This window comes from Microtus oregoni, unplaced genomic scaffold, assembly GCF_018167655.1.
Source record: "Microtus oregoni isolate MIOR12 unplaced genomic scaffold, Mior012 000029F_ref0000214, whole genome shotgun sequence".
Lineage (NCBI taxonomy): Eukaryota > Metazoa > Chordata > Mammalia > Rodentia > Cricetidae > Microtus > Microtus oregoni.
The window spans coordinates 18,546,152-18,572,678 of record NW_024543088.1 but is presented as its reverse complement, the minus strand read 5'-3'; the positions used below and the strand labels follow the sequence as shown (position 1 = coordinate 18,572,678).

Sequence of the window (26,527 nt, the reverse complement as noted above, 5' to 3'; positions counted from 1 at the left end):
CAGGTAGGGGTTACAGTCAGAAAGGTGGCCTACAGCTACACCCAGCTACTACAGAGCAGTCTGGTTGGCTTACAGATTTTCTGGACTTGACATCTGACCAGCTTTAATGGGATGAGAACAGGAATCCAAACAGACCCACAGCATTACCAGAGTCACACACAGGCTCTACATGCCAAACTTGAAGTTTCTGAGTGGTGGCCATAACAACATGGGTTAGGGATCAGGAAGCTAGGCTATAGCAGTGAGCAAGGGATTGGGAACCAGGCTGAGTACTTCAACTGGCTCATCAAGACTTCTCTGGGCTGCTGCTGCCCATCTTCCTGCTAATCTTAGCGTGCCTACTCTTGTGTTGTACACAGCTACAGCACTGTACATGTACACACTTGGTATGAGCTACAGACTGATTGCTTCCATCAGGTGTGATGGCGTTTTTGCTGGCACTGCATGGTGGGGCCGGAGCAGGGTACACTTTAAACTCTAAAGGATAGAGGGTAAAAAAGAATCCTCACAGGTTTCCAAAGATACAGCTCCCCCCTCCTTTCACCAGTAAAAGGCTCCAGGCTTTTTGCTCCAGAGAATACAAAATAAAAAGCATTTTAATAGTTTCAGCGGCTCAAAGGTAACCACCATGATGTGTCTACACCAAGCTGGAGTGAGGAAAGATGGGTTGTCATACAAAGTAAGCAGCCAGGGCTGACATCTTGTCTTTTGGCCGCCTGGGGTTGGGTTTTCCTGGAGGCCTCCGGCCCCGGGCACGCCCACGACCCTGCCTCCTCCCAGGACCACCTCGGTGCATGGGGTGGCAGGAGGCTGCATGCTTCAGCTCCACCAGCTCCTGGAAGACGGGGTCGCAGAAGATGCAGCCTGTGTGCTGTGTCTCGTTGCCAGGAAGTGGAGACTTGACTTTGTTGAAGTCTACATCGAGCAAGGCAGCCTCGCAGGTGTTGCAGGTGTCAGCTGATACCCGTACTCGGTGAGCATTTTCAAAGCAGTGTGCCACCACATTGCATGTATTGCAGGCCACCTTCCACTTGGGCCCGGAGGTGGGGTCCAGAACCAGGACTCCATTCTCACACTCCACACACTGGCCAATGCCCAGCATGCTCAGTGAGTGCTGGCAGGTAGGGTGTGTGCATTCATTGCAGCCCATGCCTGAAGGGAGAAGAGTCCAGTAACCTAAACCTGCCCTGGCTCCCTCATCTCTGGCTCCTCTCAGTGTCGGACGGCTGGATCCTTGTTCTAGAACAAAGCAGCACTCTTAACCTGCTTTGGGGGCATCTTGTTCATACTGGCCTGGGTTCTAAGTATTATCAATCTAGTTTCTGCCTATTTAAAAATGTTCAGTCCTCAATGCTGAGGATTCCAGCGGACCCCTAAATCCTCATTTTGCTTCTGAAGCTTATACTAATGACTATTCTAGTTTGCCCTCCAATCATCTTGTACTTGTCTGCCGCTCTCTAAGCCACTTGTGGGGAGGAAGAGAGCCTTATTATCCTGGCAGTATGAATGCAGACTGAGACCCTGAGGATTCCTTATAAAAGCCATGGCTAAGAAAGGTGCTGGCTCCCAGTCTGAGACAGGGGATGGTACCACTAGAGAGTGGGTAAGTGTGCTGGACAGTGAGCCCCTCTGGTGGCATGCTCTGCTTAGTCTGGATACATGCTCTCTTATAGTCCAGCAAAGAGTGCTAACGAAGACAACAGTAGTGTCTGAGAGCCTAGAGGGCTTTTTTTGTCAGGTGTCATTATCTGAGGCTGCCTGTCTCTTACTTAGCCCAGGCCCTGGGGCAGAGTTTGCTCCCTGCCCAGATCCTAAGTGAACAAGCTGCTTGCTCAATTATGACCCAGGCTTACCCAGGCCAGACAGGCTGGCCAGTGCCAGAGCTGTGGCACAAGTATCTCCTGACCCAGTACTAGAGAGTATAAATAAGGAAGGATGGGTAAGGGACCCATGGGAGTCTGGTAAGTATGAAGCTGGGAACAGCCATGGGACATACCTTTCTTCATGTCTCGGAAGGGTGGGTGGTTATAGCAGTAGGGACAGAGTGGGTAGCTCTTGCCCCGGGAGCCTGAGGACCACAGGACCAGTTCAAAGTCATCCAATGGGCACCGCAGCTCTTTGTAGAGCTTGATAGTACCATTCTGGGGGAGGGTGTAGGTCTCATCACAGTGGGAGCAGTGTAGGCGGCTTGGCTTGGCCTGTGGGATGGAACAGTAAGAAGGGAGGAGTGCTGCTGGGTCTCACTCTCTTCCCTATGTCCTCCACTTCACAACACTGGATAGGTAATGTGGAATACCTAACACATACACTGATTGTACAGTTCAGTGCTAGGCAAAGACCTCTCAACTACTGGAGTGAGCGCCGCGACACACATCCCCTTTCCTAACTCCCCCACAAAGGCATGGATTCTAAAGACCCAGCAAGGGGCTGGTGGATGGTTCATCAGATAAAGGTGCTGGATGTTAGGCCTGAGTTCAATCCTAGAAGCCATAGATGGAAGGAGAGAGAGAACTGACTCCTACAAGTCGTCCTCTGACCTCCACGTGGGTTGTGGAATGCATGTACACCGTACACACGTACACACACACGTGTACACACACACACACACACACACACACACACACACACACACACACATCCTAAATGTAAAGCCCCCCAGAAGGTTAACGATATTCATGAGAGCAAGAGAAATGATGGCAGTGGGTGGTGGTGGCGTGCGCATGTCTTTAACCCCAGCACTTAGGAGGCAGAGGCAGGTGGATCTGTGAGTTTGAGGCCAGCCTGGTCTAGAGAGCAAGTACCAGAACAGCCAGGGCTACACAAGGAAACCCCGTCTCAGGGAAAGAGAAATGGTGGCAAGAATGAACGGTCACTGTGTATGTAGCCTGTGGTTTATGTTGTTGCTGGTGCTGATTCAGGTCTTTTAATCATTCTGTGTGGCAAGTGAGACAGTGAACATTATTTCTGCATGATTAATGACAAAGCAGAGGCTTAAGGTGATGCCTGTGCAGGAATACTGCGGGCAGAAGTGGCTACAGTCCTTCAAGCTGCACATACCTGGATATACTTCATAAATCGATGGCACTTCCCACAACGTGAGAGGGGCTTGCCCGTGGCAGCCAGGGGTGAAAAGGATACCTCCATCAACTCGTCCATGCCTAAGAACAAACAGCACAGGTCTTTGGCAGCCCTCCCTCCAACAGGTGAGTTGGTGGAACTAGGTAAACTACAGCTGGCCTCTCTAGGCCAGCAAACACGGTCAATGGTCAGTGACAGATTATGGAGCTGCAGCTCTGTACATCCCTGATGTAGACTTTAATTAACCTGCTCCCGACAACAGCTAATGAGGAGACATTATTGCTGTGCCCTGCAGGACCTTAGAGCCCAGATCTGGCAGTGAGCCTCAGGAGGCTCTGTCCTATTGGAATGGCTGCTGATGAGGGGCAGGGGAGAGGCAAGACTTACCAGCAATAGAATCAACAAAGTAGTGGAACTTTCTCTTGAAGATATCCAGGGTGTGGCCCAGGACCTGGTGGTAGTCAGCTTTGCCCTGGGCAATCAGGTTCAACTGCTTCTCCACTGCACTGCGGATGGTGGGGAGTACCAGCTCTGCATCTATAAGCCAGTGAGTGGATGCTGCTGTGGGCATTGGCACCTGGCACCTACCACCGCAACAGGCAGGCAGACCTGCTGTCTTGCTTGACCCAGTCTTCCTGGGTTCCCCTTGGACTGTTTGTCTACAGAGTTGGAAGGCATCAAGGGCAGCTCCTATTGCCATCAGACTTTTCTGTGCAGAATGACCAGGTCTGTGTGGAATTCTTCCATTTCCCAAAGAACTGGGGGCACACTTTAGTCGGCAGAGATGGTGAAGAACACAGGTTTGGTTTGCAGAAGAACCCTCTATGGGACCCATTATAATCTGTTCATTCATCAAATTCCCACTGCAAAGATGTTGTAGGGACTGGGGAAATGGATGAGGAAGGAGTACAGGGCCACTGCAGGAGTCAGCAGAGCCACAGCCCAGCAAGGAGCCTAGATGCCCAGCAGGTCATAGGTAGTGGGTAGAGAGACTCACCAATCTTGTAGTAACCATGTACCAGGACGATGCCAAGGTTGGTGGGCTTGAGCCGGCGGCCACTTTCCACAGTGACGTAGTTGCGCTGGCAGATGTTGTTGATGTGCACAGGGATACTGGCGTCAGTCCCTGGAATGCACAGCATGGCTCTGGGTATTCCGCAGCATGCCCCAACAAGGTGCTCTGGACTATGCACTCTAGTCTCATCCACCTGTCAGAGGAACCCTGTTTTTCGGACCCTCCCAGACATCCATGGAAGGAGCATCATGTCACAAACTGAAGCTTATTTTGCTCACTGGGTCCAGGCTGCTGTCTCCTGTATGGCTGCCAGAAGCCATGATGCAGAAAGGTTCCCAAGACAGAGCAGGGCTGTCTCTGCACTGTGCTGGCACAGCTGTGAACCTCAGGACAGCCTTCACTGGTGTTTTAGTTGTAGTTAGAAGACAGAGTCAGAGGACATTTCCTGAAACCATTAAATACAACCTGGCCTTTTCCACCTGGCTGTGGCACATATACCCTCTAGATGTCAGGGTCCAGCTTCTCCCAGAGTTCATAAAGCTATTGCTGAACCAGGTGGTTTTATCCACTTCCTCTCCTTCACCTTCTCCCTTTCTCTGGGCCCTTCACAACACCCAAGGCATGTTTCCTACTCCAGGGATGCAGCTTCTTTCACCTTATAGAAGTTTCTTGATAGAGAGGTGGAAGGTGAGGCATTCTGCTGCTGCTGGGCAGGGGATGTGAAAATGGAACTTAACACTGACTGCACTCTTACCTTTCCATGGGTACCATGAGCAAGTTTTACAGGGAATATACTGGCACTGGGGGTTAAGGAGTCTTCAGAGGTTCCATGGCTCCTAGCCAAGGGTAGGAATTGGCCACAATCATGGCAGTTTGCCCCTGCAAGAGTTCCTGGATGGCTGTTATAATCAGATCCTTTTTTTCTTTCTTTTTTTTTTTTAAAAAAAAAGACAAGAGTCTCACTCCACAGCCTAGGCTACCTTTGAACCTGTGGCACTCTTTCTCAGCTTCCTAAGTGCTAGGATTACAGATGAGTCAGTATGCCCAGGTAGGTAAGCCTTTTCGTCCATGGACCTTGTTCAACAGCACTGCCCTCACTCACTTTCCTGTTCAGAAGTTCACACAAGAACTCTGTTCACTGTCCCAAACTGAAGTGTATGTTGGTCCTTGGGTCCAGAACAGTCTCACATGTGGGTATTAGAAGTCAAGGACGTGGAAAAGGTTAGCCTTTGGCTATGCCATCAATGGGACTCGCTGCAGGCTGAGCTTACTCTCAGGTTACTTCAGGCACCAAGCCCCCGGGGAGAAACAGACCCAGACCAGAATTCTAGGGTAAGCCTGCCCAGTTAGTTTTGTGTTTTGGGGATGCTGCTGATCTCTCCCAGGAATCCTTCAGAATCCTGGGCTAACCTTGAGTCTGGTGGGCACTTCTCAGTGTGTACCGGTCCCATGGTGCACAAGGCTGTATCACAGTCTTCATATGGAAGGCCTTGTAAACAGCTTTACTCAGAGTCAGCCTGGAGCCACGGGTCATACACTGGGCACCTGTGACCACACGCTGAGCCAGATGCTTATGGATCACGGACAGGCTTACTAGCATCACCTCTTGGCCCAGGCCCTGGGAATGTAAACCCTAGATCTGGGTACCCACCGATACCGTGCTTCTCCATGAGTGTGATGAGCTCAGCCTCAGTCAGATAGTCTGGTGGGCTCGTCTGCTTCTCTAGCATCTTCACCTCACCCACAGAGAAGGTGTCACCTTTCTGGCATGTGGGCAGACTTTCTTCCAGGGGCACGCTCTGCCAAGGCATGATCTCTGTGAAGCCTAGAGAGATACCACTGCCATTTGAGGTCCCCACTTGGGCCTCCCATCAGGGATCCCATGTGTCTGTGCAGATGAGAAGAAGGGGACCCCAGGGCCTGCCATTTTACCTGGGGAGATGACTGTCTTTCCCGAGCATGTAAACTTTTCAGGCCCGATTCTGAAGGAGATAGTGCTCTGTAGATACTTGCAGTCCTGGCTGACTGTGGCAATGAAGTGTCTGGTGATATACTCGTACAGTCGCCATGCGTCACCCCCTGTGAAAACTGAGTGTTACCAGTGTGCTGGACTAACAACAGGGCTTGGCATGGGTACCAAGGATGTATCATATTTATGATGTCAGGGATTGAGCGTAGGGCCATAAGCACATATCAGGCAAAAGCCATATCTTAAGTCCTAGTCCTAGCCTCAAAGTCTGAACGAGGTAAACCCAGCAAAGGAAGCTGCCTGTGCTGCCCGGATAACCCACTTACAATGTTTCCTTCTCTACAGGCATTGTTTTAGAACATAGTCATCAGAACAGCCTTAGGCTAGGTAGGAGGTACAGTCTACCTTTGAGCTCTGCTACTCTGCCCCATTCCCTAACACAAGGCTGTCTGTATACTGGCCTCTCCCCAGGCAGCTACAATCACTTCACTTCTGTCTTAGGTGCTTGGTGATGGGAGCTCCACTAAGCCAGTGACAGGCTGAGGAAGAGCAGTATTAACTAAAGGCCTGTCCCTGTCCACTGGTGCCATATGCCTGCAGTAGCTTGTCCTTCACACCCTGGAAGCTTGAGGAGTGTGAGAAGGCTGGGAAGAGGAGTACCCAATACCTAATTCAGCCTCTGTAGCTGACTTCATAGGTGTGATGGGAGGATGGTCACCAGCATCATGGCCTTTCCGTGGGCGGTTGATGCCTTCTGCTAACAGCTGCTTTACCTAAGGGATGGAAGGCAAAGCAGAGTCAAGTCGAGCTGACTGCTTCCCACTGGTCTTGGATTTGGTCAAAGCCTGTCCAGAGGCCACAGCTGATGGGCTATGCAGGGCAAGGCCCACTCCACTCACCAAGTCTGCCCAGTAAGGGTGGTTGGCTTGCTGTCGCAGAGAGCCCTTCAGGTCAAAGTTCTCAGGATAGTGGGTGGTTTCTGTCCGTGGGTAGCTGATATAGCCCTGTGTGTATAACCTCTCGGCTATTTGCATGGCATGCTGTGGTCCCATACCTGCCAACAAACAGGAGGCTCACCCACAGGCTTGGGCATTCTTGTTTCCCCACAAATAGGCCAGCACCTCCTAAGAGGGCAAAGAGCTCTTAGTGGGTATTGCCAGTGCTCAGAAGTAATGGCTGGGTAGGTATTTGGCAGGCGAGAATTCTACCACTGAACCACCAATGCATGCATGGGTAGGTATTTGGGACATAGCCTGTCTGCAAAGGTGGGCCCAATGGGAAACACTGCTCATTGCTCTATGGTACCAATTTACAGTGCTCATAGTGGCGCTGATGACACAGTCTGAACTAGGCCTCTGGGTAGTTGAACACACTCAGTTCTGTGCCCCTAGGCTTCTGTACTCTAAGAGACCTTGTCCTATTGCTCTCTAACATGGGAGTTCTGCAAAGACAGTGCTTTAGGATACAACTGTCAAAGACCACCCATTTTCCAACCTAACTCTTGTGATAGCTACGGAAGCAGTGCTTACAGAAGTCCTATTCTAGGACTTATGGAGAAAGGAAACTCACATTGAGACTCAAGTTCCCATCCCCAATGCTTCAAACATCATAGCATGAGAGGTGCCTGGTGTGTGTTAAGATACTGGCTCCACACTATGCTGGTCTAGAGATGTCTTTGGGGAGCTTTAGGGAAATGCTTCTACATACCCAGAGCTGAGCTGGCCACACGCAGCATCTCCACTGTGTTTAGGGCAAGTGGTCTCTGCTTGGCCTTTTCTTTCCTGCTTGTAGCCTCCACCTGAGGACAGGACAGATGGAGGAACATTTGGCAAGATGAAGAAGCCATAACAGCCGAATGGTGGTGGCGCACGCCTTTAATCCCAGCAATCCCAGCACTTGGGAGGCAGAGGCAGGTGGATCTCTGTGAGTTCGAGGCCAGCCTGGTCTACAAGAGCTAGTTCCAGGACAGGCTCCAAAGGCTACAGAGAAACCCTGTCTCGAAAAACTAAAAAAAAAAGAAGCCATAACAGAATTAAAATGTGTGGACAAAGGTCTGAACTAATTAATTTGGTCTTTCTGTTTCTGAAATTTACTTTCCCCAGCAGTCTGACAACTGAACTGAGTATTTAGATCAAGAAAGCAAGAGGGGAGGGGGAATAAGAAACACACATTCTGTTTTCCTTGAAGGAAGAAGAAAATGAGGAGGAATGGGGAAGAACTGAGAACTGGGGAAGGGGCTGCAGGTGTAAATCCCTCCGAAGTCAGCATAGGCCCAGCCCCAGAGTAGCCTGTGGGGTGTGGTAGGGAAATGGCTGCTGCTGGCTGCTTGTGAGTGCTGACAACTGGGCCCCTAGCATTGCAAAACCTTCCTATTTTTTAAAGGAAGCTGCAAGTCATGATTTCTATGCTAAATCTCCCATTTGCTCAATGATAACCATTTTGAAATTATCTATGGGCCATGTTTGTCTGGTGAGCTATTACTTCTCACTATGGGGTAGCATACCCATAGAAAAGTTGACTCTTTTTTTTGCCTACTGCAAAAATAATCCAAACAAAGCAGCCAGTCTCTTGCCTTTACCAGTCTCTCACAGACTGGACAGGGTAACACATTCTGGATTCCAGACAACAAATACGGGTGCTGACACTGAGGATATCTGTGTGCACGTGGCCTGGAGGTTAGGGTTGCTGAGGGTGGGTCCTGACATCACCACCATGGAACAGCAAAGCCTGAGCAAAATGGCATCAAAAGAAGGCTTGAGAAAAGCAATTAAAATGCGACTGGAGGAGGCCTGAAGCGGCTCAGTGATGATCAGCTGTGGAGCTGTAGGACCTGCTCCAGCCTGTGCAGTCAGTCTTTGTGAGCAGCACCATCTTCCTAAGCACCAAGAAGCAGAGCCCTCTGATACAAAAAAAAGCCCCGAGTAAGAAATACTACCACTCAAGTGTGAAAATTGACTGAATATGAGATCTCAGACCTATATCCTTTTAGATGTGTGGCCTCAGGCAAGTTCACCAATGAGTATAAAGGTCTGTTTGCAGCTGGTAGCTTTGGATACTGTAGAAAAGAAACATCTGTGTGGAACGGAGTGCGGGAAGAGAGAGCAGATGTGGACAGCACCTGAGGTAGTACTTCACAGCTGCTGCACAAGCAGAAGAATGTTAAGAATGTATGTGCGAGTAACCGCTCATCTGTCCAGAAGCCATCTGCACTTCACAAAAGGCAGAGAGGCATGGCCCAGCATCACAATGATTCCTCTGATCACAGGTTTCTAGGGCCTGCCCATTCAGGACCAATGTGACAGATGTGGACAGAGAAAGAATACCTGAGCTTCTTTCTCTGACTTTGTCATGTTTAAAAACATCTGCGCAATTTCCCGGTCGAACACTCTAACGCGGTCCCAGTCCAAAAGGAGAGACTCCTCTTTATTGGTATGAACCTGTAGGAGAGACAAAGGAAAGCACACTGCAGGGAAGAAAACCAAGACAGAGGCTGGTTTTGTCCACAGACAAAACGGTCTAGCTCTGATGTCTCATTGTTGGACTGTGGATCCAAGGCTGATACCCCACTCTTCTCATCCACTGAGCACCAGACAGTCCTACTGAGGTGGACCCTTAACAGAGCTGTGCCTCTCACACCATTCCTGTCTATCAAGGCCTGCCTGCCCAAAGTACCTTCCTATCCCCCGCACAATCCCCCACACAATCCCAGCCCTGGAGGTAACCAGAACTCTGTACTGTTTTAAACCTCTGTTATGCTTTAGGAGGTTTTTATGTAAAAAGGCTCTAAAAACCAATAAAGTTTGAAAGCACACAGTCTTCATTCTATGCTTGGACTTCCCCGCTGCAGACACTGGCTGGATGGCTGACCTCACCTCACACCCCCAGGGGGAACTCACTCCTACTTCTCCGAATTTAATGCATCCAGCTTCAGTTCAGCCTACTGTCCCCATGAAAGCTGGCACCTCTTCCTCCTGGGCACCGGGACCAACAACTGTTTGATACTGTAGCCCAGACTTGTGCACCCAGCCTGGAGTTAATGAAAATTCCCAGAGTCCACACCCCAAACCTACAACACAACAGGAGTTGAAGGGAGCAGAACCTTGGCCTGTAGCACCCAGTAGGTCTCTGGTTTGAAGGACTGGATTTTATCATGTCTTTCCACACAGAATCCCAGGGTAGGAGTCTGACATGGCCCAAAGGAGATGAGAGAGCTGTCTAAATCCCCATATTTTCCCTGGAAATACTTTGTTTGGAACCTACAGGGTTGGGGAAGAGAGAAAAATGGTGGATCAGTAATTCATTCTAGACAAATCCTAAGCAAACCTAGCTTGTGGATCTGGGGGTACATGCAGAGGGGTCACACAAGGAGGATGCTCTTCACTTAGAAGACAGTAGAAAGTCATCAAAGAACAGGATGTTCATCTGTGTGCACAGGACAGAGCAAGGATAGAATGCACACAAATAAATAATCTGCTTCTGAAGTTGTGGCCTATATGATGTGCACCTGATAAATATGCAATTTTATTGAATTTTTTAAAAAAAGGTATCTCTGGTAGCTTATGCAGGCTCCGAAGGCCCTAGGCAAGGCAGCACCTGGCTCAAGGGGCGTTATGTGCACGTGGCAGGAAACAGCACCTAGTGAAAGCACAGCCGATGCGTAGGTCTAGTTCCTGGCGGGCATCCACTGAGAGTGCCTCATTGTGGTCTGGCTCACCCAGGCGGGTCATGGCATTACAGATGTCTGTGTCAGTGATGGAACTGAACCTGGCCCGGAACACTGTCTTCTCACCACTGTGGGCATTATTCATGACAGGCAGAATGGCATCAAGGACCTGGGAGGAAGAATACTGGCTGTGGTTAATTCCTACATTCCTGTCTTTCACTCTTTGGCCCCACTGCAGGTCTAGCCCCCTTCCAGGGCTAATCTTTCCCCACCCATCCTAGGTCCCCCTTCATCCCTTTGTCCTTCTAGACAACTCAGCCTCTCCACAAATCCCTTACCATGTGGCTGACTCTCCTTCTGGTTGCATACACCTACCCCGTTAGCCCAGTTCCTTTCTTAGTGTTGTCCCACAGCCACTACCCTCTTTCACTTCTCTTGTGCTTTTATCCAAAGCAACCAGTGAGTGCCAGTGCCAAGCACATAAAGGACCTCACACTCTGAACCCCTTCCCTTTTCTGGAGGTAGGGAGTGCTTGGATGGATAGGCAGATTTTTATCTATCTATCTATCTATCTATCTATCTATCTATCTATCTATCATGTATACAACATTCCTTCCATGTATGCTTGCATTCCAGAAGAAGGCGCCAGATCTCATTATAGATGGCTGTGAGCCACCATGTGGTTGCTGGGAATTGAACTCAGAACCTCTGGAAGAGCAGTCAGTGCTCTTAACCTCTGAGCCATCTCTCCAGCCCAGATAGGCAGAATTTTTACATGACAGGAGAAAAGACAAGGAAAAGAGAAAATGTGTAAGAATGGGAAGGTTACCGTAAACCTTATGTGTGTGTGGGAGCTACGTGGTCCTGGAATTGAGGCTTAGGCTATACAGAGGGAGGAAAGCCACCAGAGAAGCTGGGGCATGCAGTGACATCATTAAGGGAAAGCAGGACCCATGAGCAGCTATTGTTTCTAGCCCCAGAGGGTGTACTCCTGTGAGGTGGACAGGGAAAGAAGAGAAGTAGGCATCTGAGAAGGGACAGTACAGAAGAGAGCTGTACGAGAATGCTGGGTACCCTGAATTCCTGTTTTACTGGAACCATCTCCTGCACTTGTGTGTCAATTCCCAGGGAGGGCTGGAATATAAGGACACCGAGGTGACCTGTATGGAGCCACAGCACGAGGGGCGCTAGTAGGAATAGCAGGCATAGCCAGCAGCATTAAAGTGTTATTACAGAGGGTGCATGGAAAACCTTCACCACCCTCCCTACAGGCAGGGATCCCAAGGATAAGTAGGGCAGAGGACATGTGAAGGTGGGAGGTGAGACCTGGGGCTGGAGTGATGATCCTTGGTTAAGAGCACTTGCTCTTGCAGAGGACTCAGGTTTGCAACCATGAGTAACTTGAGTTCAGGGGAATGTGATACTCTTTACTGATTTCTGAGGGCATCAGACATGTACACAGTACACATACACACATCTACACAAAACACTTATATGTATTAGGAGATTGCCAAGGAGATTAACTACAGCAACTGAAGGTCTGATACAGGCATGGAGCTAGGCAAACACTGAGAACTATGAAACTTGTACCTGCCCAGAATGGAGCTTTAAAAAAAAAAATAATTAAAAAAAATATATAAAAAATGGTGACAATAATAATAATAACAACAACAAGTTATTATCATTATTATTGGTATGTGTATGTGTTTATGTTCCATGGTGTGAGTCTAGAGGTCAGAGGAAAACTTTCATGAGTCGGCTTTCTCTTACTACGTGGGGCTCTAGGAACTGAATTCAGGTTGTCAGACTTGGTAGCAAGCAAGGAACCATCTAGTTTATGAATTAAAAAATAATTATTTATTTCACTTTATGTGTATGTATGTATGTGCCCCATGTGATGCTTGGCACCCTGGGAGGTCAGAAAGAGGGCATCAGATGCTCTAGAACTGGGAGCTATAGATGGTAAATCTGGGTGCTTTGTAAGAGCAGCTCTTAACCACTGAGCCATCTCTCCAGCCTTAGGTCTATGCATTTTAAAGTAGCTACAGATTTTCTGAAACAGAGAGTGGGAGAAGACTTTTGTTTTAAAAGCCACTATACTTCCTATGCTAGCCTCAGGAATAGTGACAAACTCAGGTCAGGAAGGATGAGGAAAAGGTCTAAAGGGAACCAGAGTGCTCCCTACACTCACCTCAAAGCAAATATTCTCGCCTTCCTTGTCACAGTCCAGCCACAGCACGACGTAGTCACAGCCTCTGCCCTCCACCTGTCACGAAGCACACATTGACAAGCATCTCTGTAACATTCCCCTTCAGGGACTGGAGAAGAAGCCAGGTACTGAGCTTCCAGTTGGAGGACCAAGCCTGAGCTGAGCAAGAAGCTGTCTGAAGTGAGGCTATCTTAGAACTCAGAAAAGATTTTGGTTCAGAACTATCATATTGTTAGATCAAAATATTATAATTACAATATGATCGATTCTTCTGTGATAGAAATGAATACTTTACATTGGCAAGGACTTTGGTTTACTGATATAAATTTAAGGCCAATTTTGTTATATGTATATTTCTACTCTTATTTAAGGTATTATGTTTATACAGTTCATTTAAAAATGTAATGTATAATTAAAAAATATGGATTAATAGTCATTTATAATAGTCAAACTTGTAGTCATTTAGTTAGGTTTTCTAGATGTACAGAGATATAGTTCAGTAAGATAATCTTCAACACTTCAAAAACCTACAGAATATGGCATTTAAAAGGTTTTAAGAACTTAAGACTTTTCTCGACAGTGAGACATGTCTGCTTCTGGCAGTGCTAATTACTTCAGGAGGCATCAAAGAGGCTCCTTACAAGTTTGCTAGCCATCTGGGTAAGAAACTGCTCTTGCCTGGACTGCTGGATGGTATGCTGTACAAACTGGACATGCAGGACCCACAGAAAAAAGACTGCTGAACTTGCCTAAAGGTAAGACTTCAGGGTTCCTGCTTCATGAAAGAGGCTTCCAGACATTCTGCAGGACATAAACTGCCAATATAGGTGAAACAATCTTTCAAATTTCCTGCTTCATGGAAAAGTCTGCCAGATACTATGGGCCTGTAGGCTCAAGATGGATGCCCCAATGTTACAAAAGAACTTTGGATGACTGTCCAGGCAGCAAGATGTCTCTGTTAATTTTAAACTTTGGAAGTTGCTTACAATGCATTTCCTGTTTACTTGGGTAATATGTCCTTCTGGGGTCTTTGTTGGAGTTGAAGACAGTTATAATTACATTTTTCTTTGGTTGTGATGGAAGATGAATTAGATATAGAACTTTAGACTTACAAAGACAGGATAGAGTATCTTTCTTAATTTGCCAAATGGAAATGAACAAAATATTGTACTATAATTCTTGCTTGATAACTGTTTTGTTATATGTAATTTTATTATGTTAAAGTTAAAAACCCTCCTTTTTACTTAGACAATAAAGGGGAGATGATGTGGGATTCCCCTCTGTATGGTGTGAATATGTCTTATTACCATTGGTTAATAAAGGCTTTGGCCTATGGCAGGGCAGAATATAGGTAGTTAAGAAGGCAGTCAGGCAGTCGCCATGTAGCTTCCAGAAAAGAAAGACACCAGAACCTTACTGGTAAGCCACAGCCTCTCGGAAGTACACAAATTAACAGAAATGGGTTAATTAAAGGTGTAAGAGTTAGTTAATAAGAAGCCTGAGCTAATGGGCCAAAGAGTATGTAATTAATATTAAGCCTCAGACTGGTTATTTTTTAAGCAAGTGGTGGAGAAAACTTGATCCAGGGGCACCAATGGACAGAGAATATTTGTAGCGACACTTCTGTGTGTGGTGTGGTATATGTGCAAGGCTGTGCAGGTGCATAAACCTGCTGGCAGAGGACAGAGTAGGTTTCTGGGTATTTTGCTCTACCATTTTGTCTTATCCCCTTAAGACAAGGTTTCTTGCTGACCCTGGAGGTGTGTGGTTGGCCAGCAAACCTCAGTAATCCTTCTGCCTCTGCACTCCATAGCACTCACCACGGGTGCTGGGATCCAAACTAAGGTTCTCATGTTTGTGCAGCAAGTGTTCTTACCCATTGAGCCATCTCTCTAGCCCCTATGATAGATATTTAAAAATATTTACTTTTATTATGTGGTCACAAAACATATGTGCTCCACAATTTTCAGAGGGAAATAAAGGATTAAAGTGGATTTATTGAAGGTTTTAATTTTAATATTATTCAAACACACACACACACACACACACACACATATATATATATATATAATATACTTTGATTATATTCAACCTCATTATTTTTTCTTGTCCACTCTCTTTTTTTTTTTTTTTTTTTGATTTTTCGGGACAGGGTTTCTCTGTGGTTTTGGAGCCTGTCCTGGAACTAGCTCTTGTAGACCAGGCTGGGTCTTGTTCACTTTCACAGACCCTCTTTTTCTCCTACAATATGACCTTAATGCCCCGACCTAAATAAACATTCAATGAGCTGAAATATTAATAGTGGTTATTTTGGATCATGTGGCCATACTTTTTTCTTCTTTAAATTTATCTTTACTTTTTTAAAAAATAGTGTCTACATATTTATTTACTTATTTTTAAAAGATTTATTTATTTATTATGTGCAGTGTTCTGTCTGCATATATTCCTGCAAGCCAGAAGAGGGCAGCAGATCTCATTACAGATGGCTGTGAGCTACCATGTGGTTGCTGGGAATTGAACTCAGATCTTTTGAAGAGCAGTGAGTGTTCTTAACCTCTGAACCATCTCTCTAGCCCATACATATTTATTTTAAAATTGGGAAAACCCTTTAGCTAAGCCATTATAAAAGCTCTCCAAAACTGGTCACAAGGATGTCTGGGACAGGGAATCAGGCATAGATAGTGGGGCAGCAGAGGGTACTCACAGAAAGGGTAGAAAGATGGGTCCAGGGCTGCCAACAAGAAGCCTTGGGTACTAAGATGTAGATGAGGACACACATAATGGTGCAACAAGACAGCTGTTGGCACCTATGATATAGGGAGCTGGGAGGGGCCTCCTTGGTGAGCTTTTACTCCCTCACATACCTGCAGGAACTTGACCATGTTCAGCTTGGGGTTAGCTTCCTTTTTCTCTGTTGGAGCTTGGCTGAATAGCTCCGCAGGATCCACCTTATCCCACTTGTTGTACTTTCCTGTAAACCATGAAGACACCCAATCACACTTCACAGTTGTCGCAACCCTAGTTACAAGGTAGGGCATCATGCAGAGATGGGTAAAGGGTACTTTACCCAGTGGCTAACCCACTTCATGATCTGTTGGAAACAGGTTCTAACTGGATCCTGGAGAGTGCTGTACAGTGCTCCTTTCAACAGGACAGGGACAGGAGGGCAACAGTCATCTTACCCAGAAAATCCAGGGTCATCACATGACCACAGACAGATGTCATCTTGAAGTGGACAGGCTGGCCAGCGAAGGTTCCTGTGTACTTGTGCACTGAACATGCCCCATTCAGCCCTTTGTGTGAGGACATGTTCCCTGGTGAGGAGAGCACACAGACAGCTGTGAGGTTGAGCTGCAGATGCTGTAAGTCCCTGAGCCTCCATGTTGACTCTCAGAGGACAAGAGTCCTCCTTCCCCAAAGTGGTCATTGGTAACTTTCCCCAGCCCACTTGCAGTTAACTAGGTCCTGGGTGACTTAACAGTGCTCAGGGACAAAGGAATTTATGAAAATTTAACAGTGACTCACACCAGAGTCTCGTATTGGCTGGACTAGAGGCAGAGACTCTTGGATTCTCACCTCATTTGTTTTCTTTTTTCAATTTGAGATTTTTTTTTTTGTTTTGGTTTTTCGAGACAGGGTTTCTCTGTGGTTTTGGAGCCTGTCCTGGAACTAGCTCTTGTAGACCAGGCTGGTCTCGAACTCACAGAGATCCGCCTGCCTCTGCCTCCCGAGTGCTGGGATTAAAGGCGTGCGCCACCACCGCCCGGCTCAATTTGAGTTTTACCTTCATTTATTTAGATTTAAGGTTACCAGGAACCTCGTAATTATCATATCCTATAATGTTTCCTCAGCTGAATACTCCTGGTACTTGGAGATGAGATGATGTCTTCTGTACCTCTCTGGACCTTTGGATGCATTCTCAGCTTAAGTAGGGGCTCTTTCTCCTCCAACTGTTGGTAAAAGGGAGGTCAAAGTGGATGTCTGCCATTGCTGGGTACTCACCCAGGATCCAAGAGCTCTTCCTATTTTAGAGGGAAACAAGCCCCTATGTATGGTCTCAACTGTAGAGTGGATCCTGATGGGAAAATCTTCCTCTATTTTCCTGGCTCCTAAGTCACTGGCCACTTGTGAGTGACATGAACTGTAGAGGATGTAACTGCAACTACCTCAAGGGTCTAATAGGCAGTAGTGAGTATTTAGTGGTGCAAAATTCAAGACTTAGTCTCATCTACCTCCTTCCGGGACGGCTTCTTGTGCTTATGAGCACTGCCCCTTACTGGTCCAGCATGCTGACAAACACTGCCTCTTTGACTTCACTGTTTTTCCTGCGGCTTCAGCCCTGGTATTGCACACGTGGATACAGCACATCACAGGAGATTTGCTACTGAGGTGTTTCCTAAAACCTGTCAATCCCAGTCAAACCTTCTAGCTGGGAGAGGTACACTTTTGGAAAAAGAATTACCTCCAAAAGCACAAATGATTGTGTTCACAGATTTAAACAATCACTCAGCCTAATATTTTTTTTCTTTTCTTACCTCGGGAGAGGATTTTGGCAATGGACTGTGCCAGGGATGGCTTTTCTGCTACCATGAGCACGGTCTTCATTCCTGCTTCTGGCTGTCAGGGCCCACAAACTGTAGCACCCACACCCAAGACAACAGCAGTGAAAAAGCTTAGAAACGTCTCTGTAGCTCCACACGGCTGCCAGCGCTGACTCCTGAAGGGAAGAGAAGACAGTACATTTACCCTATCCCCTCCGGGGCTCAGGGAACTCTGTGAAGAGGGCAGGAAGACGGTATAGGCTAGAAGGAGTGAAGCGTTGTGGAAAGCCTTCTTCCAGAAAGCAAGGACCTAAGTGCAGTTGCTGAGGAAAGGAGATACATTTCCTTCAGTGGTGTAGTGTCCAGGACCCTGTAAATAGCCTAATGAAACTTACTGAGTCACACACACACCAAAATGATATGAAAGAAGAAGGGAATCACAGAGAATGGGGCACAAAGGGCAATCAGTCATGAATGTAATAAAAATACATTATATTCATATATGAAAATGTCATGATGAAACTCACCAGTAGGTATAATTAACATTTGCTAAATGACTGGGTTGGCAAGACGGCTAAGTGGGTAGAATAAGGAAAGTCACTTTTCTGTCTTACGTTGGTACTGGAGATGGTACCAAGGGCCACCAGTATGCTAAGCAAATATTTTACCACTCAGTTGTACCCCAGTCCTAAGGAAACTAAATTAATGAAAGCTGGGGGCAAGAAGAAGAAAATCTGGGGAAACTAGACAAAATCTGGCCTACAACCAACTGCTCAGGCTAAAGCAAGTGGGAGTCTGGCTTTATGCAGGGGAAGCAAAAGTGACACCATAGTTTTACGCCAAGTTTGCTGGAAAGATGCTGGGAACTAGAGACCTAGACTCATAGGCTAGGGCAGGATATGGATGTCCAAGTCCCTGGACTTGGGATACCTGTCCGAGAACTCCTATCTTATATGGCAGAGGAATGACTAATTTCTAGGTTGAGAAAGGTACTTTATCTGGCTGGGTATTGGCTATCCAGAGAGACAGTTACTCAATGCAGATGGCCAGGCCAGGGCCCCTTAGGCCCTATGAAACCTATCATATGGCCTGAGACCCACTAACTGCACAGTGCAGTCCCCATCAGAACACAGCAAGCTCTCCCTAAGTAGCCTCACATCTACCTTACTACCCTGTTATTTTGCAGGTCACACTCTATAATCAAATTACAATTTCACCCAATGGGGGGAAAACCTATTTGGACTAGGAGAAAGAACAGGGTTCTCCAAGAAAAGGGAAATAGAATACATTGTAATGGAGATATGAAGAGGAAACTAGGAGGATTAAATAGGGAAGGGACTAGAAGGATAAAGGAAGGAAAATGAGGAGGGGCAACTAATACTAAAAGCCATTTGAGAAACCACATGGAAACTTACTCCTGCAGAGCTTCCTAAAATAGAATCATATGAAAGGAATCAGAAGGAGTTGATGATAACAGAGACGACAATGCCCCAACTAGACATCTTATGCCACCAGGTAAAACCTTCAGTGCCAGGAATGAGTTACATCTTGTCGAGTGAGCCTATGGGGCCCCCTAGAAATCCCAACCTTAGCAGGCTGTTGTCAAGGCTATTGGTTGCTCTCCACAGCCCAGTGCTAAGGTCCTATTACCGAGAACACTTACGAATGCCATCAAACGTGGAGAAAGAGCTTGTTCCAAACTAGAGGTTTCACCCTACTGCAAAGCACTCTGCATGCCACCAGAGAAGAAAGGTAATGATCATCTCTCCCAGCTACAATCTTTGCGACCTACACAGACTTGCAGGTTATAGTGGTACCACAGTGGCACGAATGCTATGGGAGTAACTAACTACTTCCTGACGGGCAAAGGCATAATTAGTTTTCTCCAACAGTCTCAATGTGTATATTGACCATACCTCGGGGCAGGCACTAGGCCCAGGAGTAGTCGGCCAACCCAAAATGAACTGAATAGGATTTTTGTAGTCTTTTTGTCTCATTTTGCTTTGTTTTGGCATTCTTTTTGTCTTACTGATCTTTCCCTTATTTGATTTTCACTTGTATTTTGTGTGTGTGTGTGTGTGTGTGCTTTGCTTTTTTTAAGCAGGGGAGAAGAATATAAAGCTGAGTGCATAGAGAGGTGGTGAGAAACTGGAGGAGGGGAAAACATGATCAAAATATATTGTATGAAAAAGTAAAAATCTTTTTCTCATTAAAAATGTCTTAAAAAATAAAACAAAAAAATCCAACCGTATTTGGGCACTCAGAAGGCAGAGGTGAGAGGATCAATAGTTTAAGGTCACTGGCTACACAGAAAACCCCAGGCCAGCCTGGACTATATGAGACTCTATCTCAAAATAGCAAAACCAAAAAACATCCATTTAGAGCCTCTGCCTGTGCTCCCTGGCTGAAATGTTCTACCATTCTGAAAAACACTGTTTGGTGACCCTCTTCTTTTTGGCTTATTTTTGGGGCAGGGCATGGAGCTGTACTGAGCTTCAGAGTTCTACTAACACGGCTTACCAGAGTCAAGGCTCTCCTCTCACACCCACTGCCCTTGGCCAGGCTTCTGTCTTAACTAACTCACATTACACTGCACTATGGCCAGTGATCCCTTGCAAGAGGTCATGCAAACTTCATATTTGGACCACTGCTGCCCCCTGCTGTTGTTTTCTGAAACAGGCCTGATGGTAGAGCAGGAAAAAAGACAATAAACACAAAAACCCTACCAAACCAAACCACAACAAACCAACTAAAATAAAATGGAGTGTGTGTGTGTGTGTGTGTGTGAGTGATTTGCATTTCTTACTTTCAAGATTTCTTTTGTTATGTGTATAGATGTTTTGTCTATATGTGTATCTGGGCATCATATGCATGCAGGGTCTGTGGAGGCCAGAGAGGGTGTTGATTCCCTGGAAATGGAGTTACAGATGGCTGTCAGCTACCACATGGGTGCTGGATAATGAACCTGGGTCCTCTGCCAGAGCAACAGATGTTCTTAACTGCTAAGTCATCTCTCCAGCTCCTCTTTTCTTTGTTGTGTTGGGGTTTGAACCCAGGGCTTCATGCAATCCAGGACATAACATGAACCCTACCTTTAGTTTCCCTTCCTTTTTGATCTACAGACATACAGCATTATTTTATTTATTTTTTTAATATTTATTTATTTATTATGGATACAATATTCTTTCTATGTGTATGCCTGCAGGCCAGAAGAGGGCACCAGACCCCATTACAGATGGTTGTGAGCCACCATGTGGGTAGCTGGGAATTGAACTCAGGACCTTTGGAAGAGCAGGCAATGCTCTTAACTGCTGAGCCATTTCTCCAGCCCCATACAACATAATTATTTTGAGATAGAGTTTCACTGTGTATTCCAGGTTGGCCTTGAACTGGTGCTAATTCTCCTGTCTCAGTCTCTTAAAGTGCCATGATTATGGGCCTGAGCCACCATGCCCAACTGCCTTAATGTTTATAAATAAAGCATTGTGTATATTAAAAAACTGAAAGAGCTTTGTTCAGACAACTAGGCAACCTTCTGGGGAAAAAAGTGATGTGAGACATTTACTTCATAACGAGATGGCTCAGTGAGTAAGGTGCTTGCTGTGCAGACCAAAGGACACAACTTTGAGAACCCATATAAAAACTAGATGTGGCGGTATGGGCTTAGGATTCCAGTGCTGGGAAACGGAGACAGGCAGGTGATGGTGTTCACCCCTCGGCTAATCTAGTAGAAATGACGAGCTTCAGGTTTACTAGAGATTCTGCCTCAAAAAAACAGGTGGAGAGCAAGAGAAGGAAAACCCCGACCTCTGGCCTGCAAGAGCAAGCATATCTGCAAACATAGAAAGTTTCTTTTTCCATTCACTTAGAGTTGCTTATATATTTTGCTTACAATTGGGGATAATTGGACTGCTCCCTTATTCTGAGGACTTGTAAAAGAGAATTAGAATTTTGCTGGAGACGGTTGAGCAGGTAAGAGTGTTTACTACTCCTGCAAAGGACTGGAGTTTGGCTCCCAGCACCTATATGGGTAGCTCACAACTACTTGTAACTCAAGTTCCAAGTTCTGGCCTCTATGGGCACTATACTTATGTACAACCCCTCTTATATATACATAATTAAAAGTAAAATCTAAAAAAATTATTATTTTGTGATATGAAAGGCTGCGTGACAACACTCATAAAAAAAAAAAGAAGAGCTAAAGTAAATCTATATTTAGTAGCAAAGACCAGAGTGGGACAGTTAAACCAGAGCCATCTGTTGTAAGTGCACCTCCTCAGCAATTCCCTGCCTAGAAATGAATGCCATCAACAGCAATTTTATTGAGCAACTACTATAGTCTTGGTCCAGTCCTGGGTTCAGGTTCATGTCTTCTTAGAGCTCACACTACAGTGTTATGTCTCCATGGGTGAGAAGGGTCAGGGAGGACTGGATAAGATGGCATGTGGGAGAGGTGTGCAGGCGGGGGATCAGGGAAGGTGAGGCCTGGAGAGAGGACAGATGGAGGGGCAATAAAGTGGGTGGGGTGGGGTGAGGAAACCGAATGTCAGTGAAGGATTACCGTGGAGTCTAACAACCTGACCTCAAGTATTAAAGGGACACACAGCTGACTGGACCCTAAAGAGCCAGGGCTAGGCCAGACTGGAGGAAGATTCCTGCTGGTTGATGGAAACTCAGCAGCTAAAGTCAGAATTCAGGAGCGGTTAAGGTGTGGTGGAGGAAGCAGCAGTGGTCCACGGAAGGAATGCAGCTGGGCGCCATTGGATTGTGGCAGGAGAGGTGAGGCCTGAAATCTAAGAAGAGAACACTTCAGTGTCTTTATGACAGCACTGCAGTGTCAGATGCAGGCTGTGTGATATGGCGGCCAAGAACTGACCATTGGGTTAAGCGATCTGAGTGAAACCCAGTGACCCTGATGGGAGCCACCTATTCAGTGACAAATGCAAAGGCTGATGGGATGAATTCTAGAAGATCCCAAGTGTGCTCTTACATTTTGTTTTAGATGAATGGCACACCACTGTGATAACTGTCCCTGTAGAACAGAAGGAAGACGAGGGAGTGGGTGAAGTGTCGCGAGGCAGCTGGCTAGCAAGGGCATGGAGAAGAGGCTGGGGAGGATGTCCAGACAGTCTGGGGCTCAGACAGGAAGCAAAGGAGGTGGCACTGCTAGATCAATAGAAGGCAGAGGTTGAGAGGCATGATCAAGATGGCAACCTGATTCTAGGAGGGGAAGGAAAGGGTGCTGGAAGGGGCTACAACACTGTGTTATATGGGCTCTAAGGGTAAAAATCTTAGTACTAAGGTGGGAATGAAGTCAGAGGGAGCAACTCTTGGCTTTCAGGATACTGAGTCAGGAATATGGATAGGCTCAGATAATGAACACTGATCTGAGGAGAGACCACAGAAACAAGAGGTAAGTGCTAGCAAGACGGTTCACATGGACAGCGAGCCCTGAGACGTAGAACCAGAAGAGACATCTGTGAGAAAACACTACTGGGGAATTCTCTGCAGCATCATCATTCAAAGTAAAAGAGCAGAACCAACCTAGTAGTCAACAGGGAACTGGTTATAAAAAAGAACACCCTCAGAATACCCAGGGGTCACCAAGATGAGTTACATAGGGAACCTTATGCAATTAACCCAAATAGAAAGAAAGCATTGTTATCAGTGATCAAACACATCTATGTGTACACATGCTCCTAACAAAAGGCAGATGCATCTGCATACAACTTGCCTGGGGAGGGTGTGAAGGTCTGGGAGTGGTGGTGGCTCTAGCTTGTCACAATTCCTTCTGTATTATTTAAAAATTTGGTGCCATGGATGTGTGACTGATGGAAGAGAACAAAGACAATGGATTTTAGAATACTGAGGGATGCAAAGAGCACTGTTCAGAAACAACGGAGACGTCAACAAATACTCCTCCACTAAAGGGGTTTCTTTCTACTAAAGGGGTTTCTGCTACTCTTTATGATGTATGGAAGTAGCCTAAGTCAAGGTTAGCCTGGACTGTCAGTTCTTGCTGTAGAGCTACAAAGAAATAAATTTTGCCCCAAATAAAAACTTGAATGTTTCCCCTAAATATACAATCTCAGGGGAAAAGAGCCAAGCTCTTAAAAAAATACTTGTTCTGACTTCCTGACTCATTTCCCCCTGAAAACCATACTCGGGCACCATAGGTCTGTCTCTATATGGATTGTGTCTCAGTTACTGATATATATATATATTTGGTTTTTCAAGACAGGGTTTCTCTATAGCTTTGGAGCCTGTCCTGGAACTAGCTCTTGTAGACTAGGCTGTCCTCAAACTCACAGAGATCCTTCTGCCTCTGCTTTCCGAGTGCTGAGGTTTAAGGTGTGCGCCTCCACTGCCTTGCTTACTGCTGTATCTCTGGCACTGAGTGCACAAGGCCCGTTTGTTGGAGTAATGAATGGATGGAACAGCCATGTTTCTGATGCTCATTCTGGGCAAGTTTTGGCTTAACCACAGTCAGAGGCCTAGAAGTGAAATTTAAAGGAGACATGGGGCCTTCCTTTCTCTCATACAGAGATGTCAGAAGCCAGAAAGGAAAACTGAAAGCAGGAGGAGACTGTTCTATGAAGGATTTTTGAGTTTCCTGTCTCTTCTAAAGAAAGGAGAGGCACTGGATAGTCCTGCCAGGGTAGCTGGGATGGGGACATTGTCATCATATTGCTCTATAATGGGAAGGTGGGTCACACTAGAGAAGGGGTGGAAGGACGTGGATTTGCCCTGGCCCTGTTTGCTCTAAAATCTGTGCTCTAAGATTTTATCCTTCTGCCTCTGAGAATATCTCTGTTGCACTGCCCTGTAGCACTTACTAAGCTGGATGTGGACCCTATCAGGTGCTTGTCTTAGAGCCCCTAGAACATAAGCAAGTTCTGGGAGAACAGGGACTTTTCTTTGCTCACTCTAATGGGAAGTAGATGGTGAGCAAACCCTGTTGAATGAATGTCTGAATACAAGAGAAAAAATTAGCTGTAATGCAAATAAAATACTTTAGGGCCTTAAAATTAAAAAAAAAAAAAAAAACCAAAACCCAAACAAGAAAACCAAAGCCAAAACTGAAAACAAAAACTTACTTTAGGCAGGTCATGGTAGGAGGCAAAGGCAGACCGATCTTAGTGTGTGTTTGAGGCCAGCCTGGCCCATACAGTGAGTTCCAGGCCGGCCAGGACTACATAGTGAGGCCTCGGCACATAAAACAAGAACAGCAGGGCACTTTAATTATAGGGGGCTGCAGACAATTCTATCCTAGGTGCTCTTCTTCCATCTCTACCTCTCCTCTGCAGCCCAAGATTCTAGGTTACTGAACAAACTGTCAAGGCCCTTCAGACACAAACATTCTGCCTTAGCAGGGATTATGTCTTTTGTCCAGGAAAAGGAATATAATCGGAATTATACATACATATATACACATATACATTATGTACATCCAGAAAAGGTTCCCCAGACCAGATTCTACCTTTTAAAAAGATCTCTGCAGATGTAACTGTGATTCTCTACTAAGGCACATCCTCCAGTTCAAAATGGAAACCAACGAGAAAGCTGAACCCGATGGCTGACAAACATCACTCACACACCGCACTCACTTCTGACTCAGTAACACGTCTGTTCACTTAAGTTCTTGCTTTCTGTGTATGTGGAGAGAGGACATTGAGACTGTGTCTTGTGTAGCCAAAGCTTGCCTCAGATTCACTATGGAGCCAAGGATGGCCTATAATTCTCAATCTTTCTGCCTTTAACTCCTGAGTGTTGGGAAACACAGGTAAATGCCAAAATGTCTGTTAACATTTTTTCTATATGATCACTTAAATATATAAAATAGACTCTGTAACACAAACCTACAGGACACACCAAGTTCGATCTTGTTTCCCAACGCTCTGAGACTAGTTTGTCCTGTTCGGCTGTGAGGTAAGCAAGTGCTATTTAGGTGTTCACTGCAAAGAGAGAATAGCAAGGCAGCCTGTTTATACTTTGCCAAATCTCACTGCCAATGCCACCATCACTGCATCCTTTTGGAGACACTGTAAATATGGGCATTTCCTCTCCGGCCAGTGTCTTATGAAGTAGCAGATTTCGTTTGAAGAGGAGGCCTGGAAGAGGTCAGCGGGGCATTGAAAGTTTGAGTACTTAGCACTCCAGTGACATTTAAAGACCTACAGACCCAGGAAAAACAGCCTACCTCCTAAGCTCTTTTGTACTGAGTATGCTGTAGCTCTATCTACCAACATCTCTATAAAATAGAAGTTTTTATGTGTGTATCATGTATGGGTGCGCACATGCTGCAGGCTACAAGTGAAGGTCAGAGGACAACTTTGGCATTCGGCTCTTTTCTTTTACCATGTTGGTTCCAGGGATTTTGATGCCAGAGTAAACTGAAGTTCGCAACAATTCGGAACTAGTGAGAAGGAACCTTGGCAAGTTTTGTTTCTATTTTTGCCTCTCCTACTATCAAACCCTGACTGTTCTGGTTTCTTACGACCGGTTCCCAAATGCGTTGAGTGACAAACGCGTTCAGGGAGGTCACCGTCTTCCCTCTCACCTATGAGTAAGTGCTGGCCCTCGATTCTAGTTCACGGGTTCACCCAAGTTTTCTCCAAGTCAGAGAACAGCCGTGGTCTCCAGATGGAGAGGCATGCGAGTGAAACCTTTAGCTTAGAGGCGGTGCGCGGGCCTCTGCGGACGGCACGGCCTCCCCAGCCGGTTTCCCTACCAGTGAGTCGGGGGGAAAACACCTCACCTCGGGGCCGCGGGGCGCTCGGTGGAGAAGCCACAGTCGCCCACTCCGCGCCGGCCCAGCATGGCCCAGAAGCCCCACCGCAAGGGCGGGGTGCGGCGGCAAGAAAGCGGCGCCAGGCAGGGACCGTGCCCCGCGCCCCCGCCCGGGTCTGAGCTCCGCTATTATTCCGGAAATGCCTGAGGAAAGCGAGCGTCTTCCGCTTCCTCGTGCCTGCAGCAGCCCACCGCTCACCCGCTGTGCCGCTTCACCGGGCTTCTCCGGTGGCCACTCACGCACCCACTTCCGGCTCTGTCC

General features: G+C 46.6%; 1 protein-coding gene across 3 annotated transcripts; it reads right to left on the bottom strand.

The window, feature by feature from the left end:
• Positions 1 to 578: 578 nt before the first annotated feature.
• Positions 579 to 26,527, bottom strand: Top3b (DNA topoisomerase III beta). Of its 3 annotated transcripts, none has more exons than XM_041678293.1 (18): positions 26,465 to 26,527; positions 17,470 to 17,651; positions 16,117 to 16,248; positions 15,799 to 15,905; positions 12,917 to 12,991; positions 10,698 to 10,894; positions 10,162 to 10,318; positions 9,386 to 9,499; positions 7,770 to 7,860; positions 6,962 to 7,116; positions 6,730 to 6,835; positions 6,026 to 6,172; positions 5,745 to 5,918; positions 4,076 to 4,204; positions 3,466 to 3,615; positions 3,058 to 3,158; positions 1,997 to 2,198; positions 579 to 1,152 (listed from the first exon to the last, which is right to left on the bottom strand). In XM_041678293.1, exons 2-18 carry the CDS (start codon positions 17,537 to 17,539, stop codon positions 671 to 673), a joined length of 2,589 nt encoding a protein of 862 aa, XP_041534227.1. In that variant the 5' UTR covers positions 17,540 to 17,651; positions 26,465 to 26,527; the 3' UTR covers positions 579 to 670. The 3 variants fall into 3 exon arrangements, with proteins under 3 accessions (XP_041534227.1, XP_041534226.1, XP_041534228.1); XM_041678292.1 differs by having other exon boundaries at positions 26,234 to 26,511; XM_041678294.1 differs by lacking the exons at positions 10,162 to 10,318; positions 10,698 to 10,894 and having other exon boundaries at positions 26,234 to 26,511.